Source organism: Schistocerca piceifrons, chromosome 6, assembly GCF_021461385.2.
Source record: "Schistocerca piceifrons isolate TAMUIC-IGC-003096 chromosome 6, iqSchPice1.1, whole genome shotgun sequence".
Taxonomy (NCBI): Eukaryota; Metazoa; Arthropoda; class Insecta; order Orthoptera; family Acrididae; genus Schistocerca; species Schistocerca piceifrons.
In genome coordinates this window covers 362,749,809-362,765,901 of record NC_060143.1, presented here as the reverse complement: position 1 = coordinate 362,765,901, position 16,093 = coordinate 362,749,809, and the positions used below count along the sequence as shown (strand labels likewise).

Below are 16,093 nucleotides of genomic sequence, written 5' to 3'. Positions count from 1 at the left end.
TTTGCTTGAAAGCCTTTGCAAAGTTTAGCACACTAAACCCAGCCACACCACAGAGAGCATATTCATAATCTCTTAACATGGGAACTGGATATCTATTGGGCACTGTCCTTGCATTCAGTGCATGATAATCATCACATGGCTGCCACATGCCATGCTCCTTATGTACAAGGCACGGAGTTCATGACCACAGACTGCTAGAAGGCTGAATAATACCTTCTTTGAGCATACAGTTAAATTCTGCCTTTGCAATAGCCAGACAGTCAGGACCCGATCACCTAGGTCTGCACTGATTTACCTCTCTTGAAGTGCCTGGAGGACGTATTATAGCTGTCAACTGTTCATGTACTCAGCATATTTGCAACTTGCCATCTGGACAAACTTCGCACTGTGTATCGCTCCACTGCATTGGCATCCAGCACTTGTAAAGCCTGAGATGCTGTTGGCAAGTCTTGAATTCATCACATCTAGTACCAGATGATAATGCACATGAAGTCTGCTCCAATTATGGGTCCCGTGCAGTCAGCAACGGCGAAATTCCAAGGGGAAGGCATGGCGCAGACCCAATTCCAACTCAATAAGTTGACTGCCGTAAGTCACTTTGGATGAATTGTTTCCTGCAGAGAGACAGAATGAAGTCCATTTTATGTACTGTAAGGTACATGGATAAATACACAAGTTTTAACCAATCCAGATGAAATTTTGTCCTGTCATCTGAGACGCCGTGACTGTGATTGGCAATCGGATGTGTCTATGTCCAACTGCCACTGGCATTTGGGTAAGCATAATGTGATGCACATTTTTGCGTCTCATCTCCAAACTCCTTTGATATCAGAGAAAAGAAAGTGGCTGCACTGTGGCATTTGGGGCCAAGGAGACAGTGCAGGTACAACTGCACGATCTCTTGCAATAGCATCCCCTGCCACTGCTGGAGCAGTGACAAGCCAGCAGTTAATTAACTTTTCTAGTCAGAGCTTTGATCATGTCTGCAAGGCAGATGTAAGCTGCATGAGTCACCTTGGATGACATAGCACTGTTGCAAGGCACTGCCACTACATTTATCTATGCCATCATTATTGGAACTTGTGTCATCTCAGGTAGGTCCATGATGGTGGGTAATGGCATTTCTGTCTGAGACACTACTATAGATTTCACCTGGGCTAGAAGAAAGCTACCACAAAGTACACAGCAAGGTATTAGGTAAAATGCCTGCATCAACTTTAAGGCGTAAGTGCCTGAGATATTGTGATGGTTTTCTGTCATCGATTTCGTCTTGTATTTGGTCTTGTCACATGCACTCTTCTTATGAAGCAGAAATCCTGCAAATTAATTTGACATTATTTTGTCAAGAGAATCTCACTCAGGAGGTGCAGTTATTACATCTTCAACTTCAGCTGCATGATGATTATCGAGCTGGCTGATCAGGAAGGCAAATTCATAGTTATTCTGTCATAATAAAAGCTTGCTTCTGCCTGGGTGAACCATAATGCACAATTAAGTGGCCACAATGGAGGAAATCTCACAGTGAGTTGTGATACTGGAGGTTCTTCAGTGGCCATTGTGTCTTGCTTGTGTGAAAATTCCTTATTCACTCTTAAAAGTTAGTCCTGCTTTTTCTGATTATATAGACTGAACATGTAGGTGTCAGCCAACCAAACAACTGTAACTGAATGCTCAAGATACTCAGCCAATTCTACAAAATATAAACCCCAGTGTAGCACAAAGAAATAACATTTGTTATCTAATAAACAAAGAACAGAGACTTGAGACTAAACCCAGTCTGCTCAAACACTGCACTTGATGTGTGCATTTAAAGTTGGCAGTGTAACAGTTTAATAAGTGAAAAACGAGAAGTGTGAGGACTAGGCATGGGGTGCAAACCAGTCACAGCCCAGTGGTCACTGTCTGTTATGACGTCGAAGTTCACACATTGTTAGGCTTTGTTTTGTGTGAACATAAGCAATATGTGTTTCTACCACATGCTTATCCTGCCCATGAAGTTGTGGAACAAAAATTAAAAACTTTGGGAATTAGTACAAGAATGGTAGTAAGTAAGGGAGTGTTACTGCAAAAGCTGAAAGATGTAGATGTGAGCTTAATGGTTCATCTTGCTTTGCAGAGTTATGCCCAGATATTTAAACAACAAGAGTGTGTCAAGCAGGACACTAGTAATACTGTATCTGAACATTACAGGGTTGATCATCCACATTAACTTACATTTTTCCACATTTAGAGCTAGTTCCACTCATCACACCAGATGGAAATTTTGCCCCAGTCACCTTATATCTTCTTACATTCACTCAATTTCGACACCTTACTGTGCACCAAGGCATCATCAGCAAACATCCGCAGGATGTTTGCCATATCATTTATATATAGAGAGAACAACAGTGGTCCTATCACACTTCTCTAGGGCACTCCAGATGATACCCTTGCCTCTGATGAACCCTCACCACTGAGGGGCAAGACACTGGGTTCTATTACTTAAGAAGTCTTCAAACCACTCACATATCTGTGAACTTATTCCGTATGCTCTTAGCTTCATTAACAGCCTGCAATGGGGCACCATGTCAAATGTTTTCCAGAAATCTAGAAATAAAGAATCTGCCTGTCACCCTCCGTCCATTGTTCACAGTATATCATGTGAGAAAAGTGCAAGCTGAGTTTTGCACAAGTGATGCTTTTTAAAACCATGTAGAGTACTGTTTGTAAAATCAAACTGGGGTTGCATCCAGGCTTGGTGGTAATGCACTGAAAGCTGGGGCAACAGAAGTAAATACAACCTACCCAGACAAAGTATATAATTCAGGATGAAACAGTAACAAAACATAAAAACACAGTACCAGACACAGAATTTATGTTTGATCATTACACATGTTTCATCTGTACAAAATACATGTGTCATTTGTTGTAGCACAAGTAACATGAATATCTTACCCCAAGTAGCCCCTGGCATATATAGAATGGCTGGCAGTTGGGAGCAGTGGGGTGAAAATCCCCATTCAGTCATCCTGTCATTTGACCAAATCCTTTGATGCCAAAGCATGAACAGAATTACAACGCTTTTCTATGAAGGCTGCGTTGTCAACAGAAAGTCAATGCATAATTCCTTCCCATTCTAATCTCTGATTTAACCTACTTGCAGTCTCCCTATGCACCTCTATCACAGATCATCCATTACATGATATCTCAATGTCATTCAAGTAAGTCAGAAGACCAGAAATGTTCTTTTACTTTCCGTTACATAGAGTTGTTGCAAGTGCTTAGTTGCATCACTGGTTTTTATGTATTAAATCTGTACTTCTATGGTAAAAACACATTAAAATTTCTTGACATTTTCTTGAATTTGTTGACTTGTTTGTCAATTTCTCTGATTTATGAAAACCAACATAATATTCATTCAGCTTACATATTCCAAGACTGAGTCCCTTCATGTATGATTTCTTGAATTATTGTTTTTGCTATAACCTAGTAGATGACACAAATATCAATTTTCATTCCTTGATTCAAATAATTGACACTTGAATGAACAATACAGATACAGAAATGACTCAAAACATTACTTATCTTTCAGAAAGTACCCTTCTTCTAGATAACTAATACAGAAAACACATATACCTCCACAGTTACAGCGTTGCAGCTGACTACATTGTACTGTGACTGCAGTTTGACTGTTGAGTAACAGTCCTGATACAATGTAGTTGTCTGGGACAATATTGTGGTGGTGGTGGTGTGTGTGTGTGTGTGTGTGTGTGTGTGTGTGTGTGTGTGTGTTTTCTGTTAGCTCTGTAAACGTAAATCATCCAAAAGCTCAGCAACATTTTCAGTCTTGTTTAAATGCCTACAAGGCACTCAATGCCCCAATTGTGTGAGTTGTTACTTTTACACCTCACATTATTTATATTCCACTAAAAACTTTCAGTTACTTCATTTCATTTTAAAAATGGTTGTTCCAACAGTATAGCAAAATATAAGTTGCTCACTTCAATACTTTTAACAAAATTTTTGATATCATATAACAGTTATTGTGTTAAAAATATAAGAGAAAAAGGCAGCTCAGATCACTATAGTTAACACATAAATAAATAATGTGATCTGGACTGCCTTTTTCATTATACTATTTAATCAAAATGTATTACCACAGCAGTGCCATATACTCCTCGCTGTTGAGTGGATTGCAGAGAACATGGCCATAAGGAAGGGTGTGTGGCTTTTCTAACCACAGGATTAGTGTGTCACTTGTGCCAAGACTTACGACGACGTCATTTTTAGTTTGTCGCATTCCTATAAATAAAAATAAACCTTAAAAACATAATAAGTATTTTGAAAAAAAAAAATGGTGCGTTTTTAAAGAGTATAAATCTTTCTGACAGAATAAAACTGTCTTCCAGGCAGAGGCTCAAACCTGAATCTTTGTATTTTTACTGCCTTCAATTGTGAAAGGCAAATATTATTCAAGTCTCAGTCTTAGGTACAGTTTTAAACACAAAAATACATTCATAGAAATTTGCCTACACCACGGAACAAAATGGAAACACGGGGGAAAAAATTCTCTTCTATTAGGAAAGAATTTTAATCTCCACAATAATAGTGCGCAGAAATTGCTTTAGTTAACAGAGAAGTAGAACGTAATGTGCTTGCAGGTGGTTTAAGGTCATAATTTGTGAGGTGACACTGACTAATTGTTGAAATACCATTTCTCATGTAATCTTTGTTACAGTCTACATGTAAATTACTCAGTTATAGATGTAGTTATCTTTGTCAAGAATGTTATTTGAAGAAGTGGTACACATACAAAAAATTGTAATTGTCTCACTCGACTGTACACCAGGAACTCATTAAAAAACTTTCACAGACAAACTCAATACACTAATATCATTAGTTTCAAGATACACACATCACAAAGCTTTCATAACCGGTGACATTACCATAAACATAAGGGAAAAAGAGAGAATGTATCTTACAATAAATTCATTTAATCTCTACTGCACCCATGAACAACCCACAAGGCAAGGAGATTGCTTAGGCATAGCAACCAATGAGCATAGATATTATGTAGAATGTAGGGTGATTAAATTAGGAATATCATAAAGGGCCATGTCTAAATATACAAGTGCCATTCTCTGAATGTACCAAAAGTTTTCTAAAGTATAGAATACTAAATAAAAATAAGACTGAAAATGTTGTAAGGGAACTACAATTAGTGGACTTTTTCTGTAAACTGACCACTGAAAAAACTATTGATGATTGCATCACTTTGTTTCTGAACATTTTTCAATGCACGCTAAATAGCAACTGACCAAACACCTGCAAGAAAAATATTAATGACACTAAATGTGACCACAAAATACTAAAATATGGTATAATTTGAGACTGAATAAAATAAGAATGCTACTTCTTATAGCTAAAGACAGCTCTATTAAAAGGGGTGAAGTTAATACACAAAACTCAAACAAGTCTACAAAACTGATATTAAAACAGCCAAATGTGAAGCAATTGACAGCTACATTTTGAATTCTAGAAACAGTAGCACAGGAGCATGGAATGTCATTAAACGGTGAAATAAACTAATGTAAAAAAAGACAATACCATTCCCATAGGTTCAAATGCATTAAATTAATACTTTGTAACTGTACAGGCTGTCATCATTCAAGCTGCAACAACAGCTCAGTTGCTGAGACACTTCTACCCCAAGAAAAAAAATATAAATACGTTACTGTGGTCTAAAATTACACCACATAATATTAGCAAAGCAAATAACAAGCTTGGAAATTCTTTCCAACAATGGACTATTATGGAATGAACAATTTCGTCATAAAGAACATCACAAATGAAATTAAAATGCTGTTGCTTTATCGAGCCATCAGAATTGTGGCAGATGGTACTTTCCCTCAAACACTTAAAATAACTGCTACCTGTTGGTGTTTCAGAAAGGAGAAACACACCTCTCTAGTAAGTATAGACTAATCTCAATTCTCCAATTCTACCAAAAAAGAATAGGAAGCTTTTTATACAAAAATAAATATGCAACAATTTTGAAAATAATGAGTTACTGATTGCAAACCAACTTAGCTTTAGACCAAATCTGTCAACAGTAAAAGCAGTAGGGTATCTGTTCCATATTATGTTTGATAGTCTTGTTAAGTGATGAGCTACTTATGCTATGTTTCACCTACAGACTTTGGCAAAGCCCTGGATTAGATGTCACATGAAACTACATCAATAAAATTACCTCACTATGTCATAAGAGATACATTATTAAGCATATTTAGAACCAAGAACAGTTATTGAAAATAAAATAAATGATTTCTCAAATCACATAGTATGTGAAAATGTGCTGCATGCTGACGACATCACACAGATAGCGATAGCGACAGGTGAAAACTTACAAAATGTTCAAAATTACAACAGAGAAATAACTGAGATGACAAATCTGGGTTCTGGCCAACCAGTTGTCCATTAAGAAACATAAACAGAAGAACTTTATCTCAGTCTCAGAGTAATGAACACTGACAATAAGAATGTGAAATTACTTGGACTGGATCAATAAAAAAACTGTTGTGGGATGCACATAAATTACTTAAGCAGCAAACTAGCAAAGAGTATATTTTTTGTTGCCAGTACATAAATTAAGACAATATGTCAGTAACAGTCTGCTACTATACTCTTATTATGTGTTGTTTCACTCAAATCTGCAATATGAAATACTGTTGCGGGGAAATGCACTAGATTCGAATTACAGTGTATTCTAGTTTTGTCTCCAAGGAAGATTTGCAGAAGTCATTTCAGATCACTTAACATTATGATAGTCCCCAACTTTTAGTTCTATAGGTCTCCAATTTGTGCAAAAGAAAATTAAAACAAACTGAGACAAGAAATAATGTACTTTTGCACAATACAAGAAATAGTCACATGAGAGATTTACCATACCCAACACTTTCTCACATACATAGTAGCCATATACATATGAGACTAAAATTCTGTAACACATTGCTAAATTGACTCCCTTACACATGTTTAAAAAAGTTTTAGAGACTTTATTAAAAGAGCAAGAATTTTACAAGTTGGTGAATTCATGGATAGTGTTTTTCATGAATAGTGCTTTGAGTAGCTGTACTTTTCAGTAAAATCATATCTAAATAATCATACAATTAAAATTAGAATTGTGCATTTATCCACCAGTAAATAAGTATATTAGTATTATTGCTTAAAGAAGCTATAAGTAATTGTAAATGTAGGTTATTAATATGTAAATGCAAGTAATTGATATACAATTTTAATTATGCATTTATACATAATGTGTAAACAAGTACTCCAGTACACACACATAGACATTAACAAGTATACCAGTAATCTGCATTGTACTCTACTTATACATGCTTTTATTTTCTGATAAAGCTATTGTATTAACTGTACTTTACAGGCTGGCAAGGCCAATTGTATCAAAATGCACTGTACAGCTGATAATAAACATTGTAAAATGTTAAAAGTAAAACCACAATAATTTTTTTTTTTTTGTATATTGAATCCTTAAGTGGCACATTAGGAATGGTCAGGTAAGGAAAACGAAAAGCATGTTCTCCATCAACAAAAAGCAAATCTTATTGTCTACAGGAATTATTTAGTTACTTTCATGTTCCATAGACCATTCATTTCCAAATTGCTCTTTGTCAGACTTTTGGCATCATTGGGTAAGGGATTAAAATTTTTGGTAGCAGCAGGGTGCACATCTTTCTGTGCAACAGACAATCTTAATGTGGAATAATGAGTGTCATTTTTCTTCTGGTATTGTCATTATGTACGTCGTTGTTCCATTTGAGTTGTAGAGGGTTAGTCACAACAAACTTTATGAGGAAATAAATATACTGTAAGCAGCAGTCAAAATGCCTAACTCCTAAAAAGGGTGTCTACAAGATGATTGTGGATGGGGACCACATTTTATTGTTACAGCACATTTTTGAGCAATGATAACTTTCTTTCCTAAGTGTGAGTTGGCACAAATTATTCCATATGTCATTACTGAATGAACATATGGGATGTGTGTTGATTTACTGATTTGTCTTTCCCCAAGATTTGCAATGATTTCAAGTGTCACATTTTTCATTGATGTAGTACCTTTGGTGTGCGGAAGGTGTTAATATGTTTTGCCTCTCTGAAATTGCAAAATTCTTCTGTTGTCCTGTGCATGTTTGGATTGATCACAATGCAACTGAAGACTAGAAATTTAAAAAATCCTCTAAATGCCATAATCATAAATTGGGGAACATGATTTTTAAGACTACGAGGTAATTAATAGTCATAATTTCAGTGTAATGTGTTTTATTTGAAAGTTAAGCATAACATGGATCTCGTTTCCAAATCAACTTATGAACATTATATTGTAATATAATGAAAAACTTACTGAAAGTGGACATTCAACAAAAGGCTCTAAGTTCCACAGTTCAGTACTCAGCACAAAGATAGTAAAGAGAACAAATGAATGAAACAAAAGCTTTCTTATTCATACACAAAAAATTCACCACGTAACGCTTTCGTAAAACCATTTGAGTCATCATGTGTCTGGTGTAGCATCATATCAGTCTAATCTTTCTTCTTTTCTTGAGATACATGGCTTTTAACACCTAGGGCACATAGTTGATTTTTCTTGAAGTCCTGTGCTTGTAAACATTTTTTGAATAGTGATATCTTTCCAGCCTCATTTCATGGGGCTTATGTTTGCCCAATCACAGCCACTATACTTTGGAAATGTTTAGTTTTGTTGTTTTTGTATTACAATTTGCCACTTTCTTGAAATCTAAAGCGTCAGATACATTCATGTTACTGTTGATAAATGGCTTTATTTGTGTAAATTCCTTTACATTATCTGGAACAATACACCTGGTAATTTTCTTTTCTGAATAACAGTGAAATCCCTGTCACAACTTAAATGGAGTGATCTGATATGAGGAACTTGGGGTTTATTTTTTCAAAAACATCTGTTATAACTAGGTACATCCAAAATCATGTGCACATCATTATTATCAGCTATATGGACACTGAAGTTGTAAATGAAAGTTGTGTGAGGTAAAACAGTAGACTATGAGTCAAAGTTGGAATGAACAGCACTTGCAAATCAATGAATTCTGTACAGATAACAATGCTAGGCTTCTAGGATTAATTTCGGTCACACTTCACCATATCTTTAGTATCTCCACCAGTGCACATTACAATGGAGGCAGATGAGCTGGTGCACATAGCACAGCAGAATGGTGTGGAAATCTGCCATGGAGAACGTACATGACACATAGTATGGATAGATATACTGGCTGTTTACCTTGCGGACAGTAAGCCAGGCAGGGCAGTTCTAATACTAAGTTCAACGACCGTAGACCTAGACTTGTGCTTTATATTGAGTGTTGTTGCTGAGCGCTCTATCATCAACCTGGTGCAGCCATGTGCAGGGTTTATCCCCGTGTCTCTATGTGGTTTCAGAAATTTCTGCTTCTCTCAGATTAACTTGCACAGCAAGTTTTTATTTTTCTTAAGGCAGTTCTGTTCCCCATCATTATTGAGCCACTGTTGGCCCACGAAGTACCTGCACCAACAGTGTGATGTAGCTCCATTGTCATGCTTTTGCTGGTACCAAAGTGCCAAAGTGGCAATGAAGGACATTCTTACATGCAATGAAGGAAATTCTTACATGTGAGAAACCCCTATTTTTTGTTTCCATTTTACCATTGTTAATTTTGGGCCACCATGGACTCAGCATTTCTGCAATTCAGGCAGGAATAGTTGCACCCACACAAGGAACAGCAACAGGGGCAGATGCAGGTGCTGATGAACCAGAGTGTGAATTTGGTTTGCACTCTTGCCAATGGAACATTAGGTGCCTTTTGTGCATTCTTCTTCCATGTCCCTGATGCTGTTGATCAGCTTCAATCAGTCTACAGAGATGTGGGAGAATTACCTGGACCAGTTCTTGCTGCACTGCCAGTAACACCACTTTTCTGTTGTGCAGCCACTTGGGTTCATTTGAAGCTGTTCAAAATTAAAGAACTCCATTCACCTAGAGAAGCTCCCCTTTCTCATTTGCTAATGCAGTATTTCAGACATCAGACCAATGTGGCGGTAGAACAGCCGCAGTTTAACCCGAATATGCGGCCTGGATCACAGCAAACCATGAGTCAGCCATCAGACACCCGTGCGTTTTCTCTGGATTCTGGGACCATCCCCTATGTTCAATATGGATCACCCCAGTGTATTTTGCTGACAGTGGTTGTGGAGCAGCAGCCAGTAGAATGTCAAGCAGACATTGGAGCAACAGTCAGCCACATTAACTTAGATACTTACAGCCTTTTGGAGTGCCAAGAGTAGCAATGACTGCTATGTCAGGTTGTGCCTTATAGTGAACTGAGTCTTCCTCTGTGGGGACAATTCTCCATCTCTATGCATTATAAAAAAATTCAGGATAGCAACTTACATTGTTAATGGCATCACTATTGGTGTAAAATACACACATCAAAAAAAGTTTTGCATCATCCTGGTTCCCAAACTCCTGAAGACAGATGTTGACTGTGGATATTGTATCACAGACACAGTCTCTTTCACTGTTCAGAGATGTCACTAAACCCACCTAAAGATGTAAACAACCATACATGAGCAGCGCCTATTAGATGGAGGGGTCTGACAGGCAATCAGTTCCAGTCATTACACCAGGAAGGAGGTACACGGCTCATGTTGTCTGTAGTTCAATCATGCCTAGATGGCCAATACTGAGGTTCGATCACGTCTGCATTGTTACATTCTGCCTTGAAGGGCTCTCAACAAGGGAAGTGTCCAGGCATCTCAGAGTGAACCAAAGCGATGTTGTTCAGATATGGAGAAAATACAGAGAGACAGGAAGTGTCGATGACATGCCTCACTCAGGCCACCCAAGGGCTACTACTGCAGTGGATGACCACTACCTATGGATTATGGCTCGGGGGAACCCCGACAGCAATGCCACCATGTCGAATAATGCTTTTTGTGCAGTCACAGGACATCATGCTACAACTCAAACTATGTGCAATATGCTGCATGATGTGCAACTTCACTCCTGACGTCCATGGCGAGGTCCATCTTTGCAACCATGACACTATGCAATGCAGTACAGATGGGCTCAACAACATGCTGAATGGACCATTCAGGACTGATATCACGTTCTCCTCACCGATGTGTGTCGCATATGCCTCCAACCAGACAATCGTCAGAGATGTGTTTGGCGGCAACCCAGTCAGGCTGAACAACTTAGACACACTGTCCAGTGAGTGCAGCAACGTGGAGGTTCCCTGCTGTTATGGGGTGGCATTACATGGGGCCGACGTATGCTGTTGGTGGTCATGGAAGGTGCCGTAACAGCTGTACGATATGTGAATGCCATCCTCCGACCAAAAGTGCAACCATATCGGCAGCATATTGGCGAGGCATTCATCTTCATGGGTGACAATTCATGCCCCCATCGTGCACATCTTGTGAATGACTTCCTTAAAGGATAATGACATCGCTTGACCAGAGTGGCCAGCATGTTCTCCAGACATGAACCCTATCGAACACGCCTGGGGTAGATTGAAAAGGGCTGTTTATGGATGATGTGACCCCACCAACCACTCTGAGGGATATACACTGAATCGCCTTTGAGTGGGACAATCTGTACCAACAGTGCCTTGATGAACTTGTGGATAGTATGCCAAGACGAATAAAGGCATGGATCAATGCAATAGGACGTGCTACTTGGTATTAGAGGTACTGGTGTGTACAGAAATCTGAACCACCACCTCTGGAGGTGGTACAACATGCAATGTGTGGCATTCATGTGCAATAAAAAGGGTAGAAATGATGTTTATGTTGATATCTATTTCAATTTTCTGCACAGGTTCCACAACTCTCAGAACTGAGGTGATTCAAAACTTTTTTGATGTGCGTATTTTTAGGCTCGACATCTTCTTTGCTTTTGGCTTCCAGATAGTTGACAAAGTGCATTTAGTTCCTCAGTCCATGCTTTTTCTTGATTCGGACTTCGTACTGCAGTCATACAGCCCACTGTTTGAGAATATTTTGGGCTGGGCATAAAATTTTGAGACTTATATTTCTCTTAAGGCATCAGCAGTACCTAAATGTTGCATCCTATTTCATTGAGTCAATGTGCCACCCCTTTGATGGTGATACAGAAGCCCAAGAGCGCCATGTGCCTTTGTGGAAATTTTAAACAGACGGTCAATGTGCATTGTGCCACAGATTCTTATCCAATTCTGTGGTTAGTAGAGCTGTTGGCAAAGATGTTGGGGGAACCAGTATTTCTCACCTACCTGCAGTTTCCATTGCACACAGTCTTTGGGTCTTCCTCTGTACTCAACCCCTTTGGCTATATCAATTTAATTGATTGCCTTTTGGAATCTTGTCCATGCTTGTAATTTGTCAACAGCATTTGGAACACCTGATTCAGGGCATTCTCTGTTTCAGCAATGATCTTGGTGTCATCTGGGTAATGGACTCCGCAAGAAAGGAGCATTTATGAAACATTCATTGGTTTTACACAGCCTTGTGGAGAATGGCCTTCATTGCAAGCTGGGAAAGTATAGATTTTTTTCTCCAAGGATGCATTTTTTGGGATATGTGCTTAAAAAAGATGGCTTCATCTCTATGGACAACCACATCAAAGCCAACATCAAATAGCCACTGCCCAAGAACCTCTTTATGCTGGTGAACCTTTACCCTGGCCTGTGATGTGTCCCAATATGGCATTGCTAGATCAGAATCTAGATGGCATCAAACAGCCCATCACTCATGCATCAAAGATGGTTTCCACTGCACAACATGTTTGGGGTTAAAAAGTTTCAATTTTCTTGTATGGGATGAGGTTCCTGCTTATCACTGACCACAAGCTGCAGGTTTTCTTATTTGGCTCTCATTTTAAATTGTCTGATAAGATTGCCCACCAATTTCAGAAGTGGGCACCCTTTGTCAGTTACTGTTGCTACGACATTCATTACTGCTCCACTGTCCATCATGACAATGCTGATCTGCTATTGCAGCAGCTGGTGGGGCCTGATCTGGAGCCTGATAGTCAGGAGGCTCTCGTGTTTCCTTTGGATGATGCCTTGCAGCAAATTCTGTCAGATTTTCCACTGACAGCATAAGAGGTTGTGACTGCCATGGCTGCTGATCTGCTTTTCTGGAAAATTATTTCAGGGTCCAGATGCATTGGCCAGAGCATGACAGTTTTCAAATTGGATGGTCCTGGAGCTCCCTTGAGAATGGGTGGTTGTTGGTGGTTGATGCACTGTCCAGTTTCCCATACATAGACATCTGTCCTCCAAATTGTCAGCTATCAGTTTTCATGCGTTTTCAGTTATTTTTGCCATTGAGGGATCTGAAAGAACCCTCATGTCTGATAATGATACAAAATTTGTGTTGCAGGAATTTGAAGACTTCTGCATTTGCAGTGCTATCTGGCATCTGACTACCACCACATTACACCTTCCTTCTAACTTGGAGGGAGAGCGCTTTGTGTGTATGAAGAAGACCATGTCTGCCTCATTCTGTGATGATGTGGTGCATCAAGAGGCACAATCCAGTGGATCATTTGTGAGGCACCAGCCATGGATCTCCTGGATTTGCTGCAATCTGAGTCGCATTCCATATACCACCATGCTCTGCAATGTTTTCCTCTGCAGCTAATGTTTGGGCCTGGTCCTTTGACCAGCAGCAGCAATGGCTGCCAAGTGTCATGGTGGGTCACAAAGGTTGACAGATGCTTATGGCAAATTTCAGCGCAGGGAGCAGCCTACCCATCATACAAATAAGTTGTGCCCACATCTTGTTGGGTTATCAATCCTATGGTCTTCTAGTCAGGCAAATGGCACATGTTGTCATTGTGTTGTTCCAAGGACATGAATTCCACTAGCAGCAGCGTGCCTCTCCATGATAAAAATGTCATGTAATGTAAAACTCTAATTTATTTTCATTGTTATATTAAAAACTGTTCAGCAGTTGTAAATCATTGTTGGTCTTGATGGCTTTGAACATTTAATGTACATTAAGATAGAGACTGAGACATTCTTTTTCAGTTTTGCATCCACTTTAGTGATTTTGGTCTCATGGAAAAGTTCGTTCATGTTGTGTGGCACATGTTGTCATTGTGTTGTTCCAAGGACATGAATTCCACAAGCAGCAGCGTTCCTCCCCATGATAAAAATGTCATGTAATGTAAAACTCTAATTTATTTTCATTGTTATATTAAAAACTGTTCAGCAGTTGTAAATCATTGTTGGTCTTGGTGGCTTTGAACATTTAATGTACATTAAGGTAGAGACTGAGACATTCTTTTTCAGTTTTGCATCCACTTTAGTGATTTTGGTCTCATGGAAAAGTTCGTTCATGTTGTGCCACTTGATTTTCTATTCCTTCACTGAATTTTCTGTGTTGCATTTTAGTACCCCTTATCTCCTTGTATGTTGTAAGGCATTTTTTTCCCTTTCTTCCAGTTAGTACTTAGATTTCCTTCTGAATTAATGAAAATATTTTAGCAAATGTTCCTCTGAAAATTTACACTGCATCACCTTGCTCATCTGCAGCAGTGTAATGAATAGTTGCTTGTCTCCTGCTCTGTGTAGAGTCATCATTGGTACCATGACATTAGCCATATCAAGCTACTCCCTTGTTTTTCAATACCTGCCACATTATAAACATTTTCAAACAGTGCAACTTTGAGTTCATAGTTAAAGTTCTTGCATTTATACTTGATGTAAACTGACTCTGAAAAGCAAGAAGGAGAACACTGTGCACTATATCTGATTTGTTTTTTCTTTTCACAATCAACATAAGTTACTGGGATGTTATTGGTGCTTTCAAGCTAAAAGATTAAACAGTTTGTCCAGATATGGTTAGATTATTGATCAGTAATGAGACTATTTCCTGTGCTGGGCAGGCTTTTGCAGGAATGCATTTATTACTTGAACTTATGTATTCATTCCCTCCATTTTTCAACTTTTCTTCTCACTGCAGCCACAGTATCTTCTCCTTTAATTCATCATTTCTTCCCACTTAAAATGTTACAAACATCTGTTACCATCACCATTTTATTTAACTCTAAGAGTAAGTGTGGAGGACACAGCACCTTTCACATGTTAACAGCAGAAGCTGTTAAGCTGTATGTCATCTGTTGACTGAATTTGGTACTGCATATTCATTCATGGCAGTTCAAGACTTTTATACATTACTGGGCTTGGCATGTAGATCCCATAATACACAAAACTTCAAAATTCCTTATTATGGCACTTACAACATTTTTTATTTCAAGTTTTCAGTCACAATTAGCTAAAAGCTTATTTACATATATGAGAAACAATAGTGACCTAAGACTGAGCCCTGTGAAACCCCATAAGTGATGTCTATTCAATCAGAAGAATCTTTTATGGTCAAATTTGTTGAATTATTAAGTGCAACAAGTATTACGGGATGTATTTCATCTTTCTGACTGAAACAAAAGCCTTTTTTAGACCAGAGATATTTCATTTTATTTTAAAGCATCTTCAGTGGTCACTGTAACTATTGTGTTTTTCCTAAATAATATTCATATTACAGTTGCAAAGACTGAATATATCCTGTATAACTTGTAAACCTGAGACTGTAGAAGAGAGGCCTAAAAGATAACTTGTATTAAGTACAACTATTATGATTACTCATATGTCAGTTATCGCTACATCTTGTCAACTACCAGAGTGGGGGTTTTAACATCATCAAAATATATTTTTATTATTACAGATTCATTATGATAGACTACCCTAATTTTTGTAGTTGAGCTTCACACTTAATGAGAATTATTACAGGAATAACCATGATATTAAAATAATTTTTGTCAACAGTAGTGTTGAGAGCAATGAGACAATTCCTACAGACATTTAATATTTCAAATGTTAATGTACTGTAACATACATATATGAGTATACTTCTGCTGATATTTTGTTCAAAGACAATACAGTGCAATATGTTCACAAATCAAAAAATATGACTGACAATGTTCTAATGCAATCAACTAAGTGGTTAATGTTATTTTCTCTTTATCTTCCACATTAAAGAG

General features: G+C 38.1%; 1 protein-coding gene across 2 annotated transcripts in view; it reads right to left on the bottom strand.

Moving 5' to 3' along the window:
- The window catches only part of LOC124802518 (xylulose kinase-like), a 131,688-nt gene that overhangs the window by 31,372 nt on the left and 84,223 nt on the right, over positions 1-16,093 (bottom strand). For both annotated transcript variants that reach the window (XM_047263358.1, XM_047263359.1), the window contains exon 8: positions 4,137-4,281. In XM_047263358.1, the coding sequence (XP_047119314.1) occupies positions 4,137-4,281 (145 nt within the window). The remainder of the gene's footprint in view (positions 1-4,136; positions 4,282-16,093) is intronic.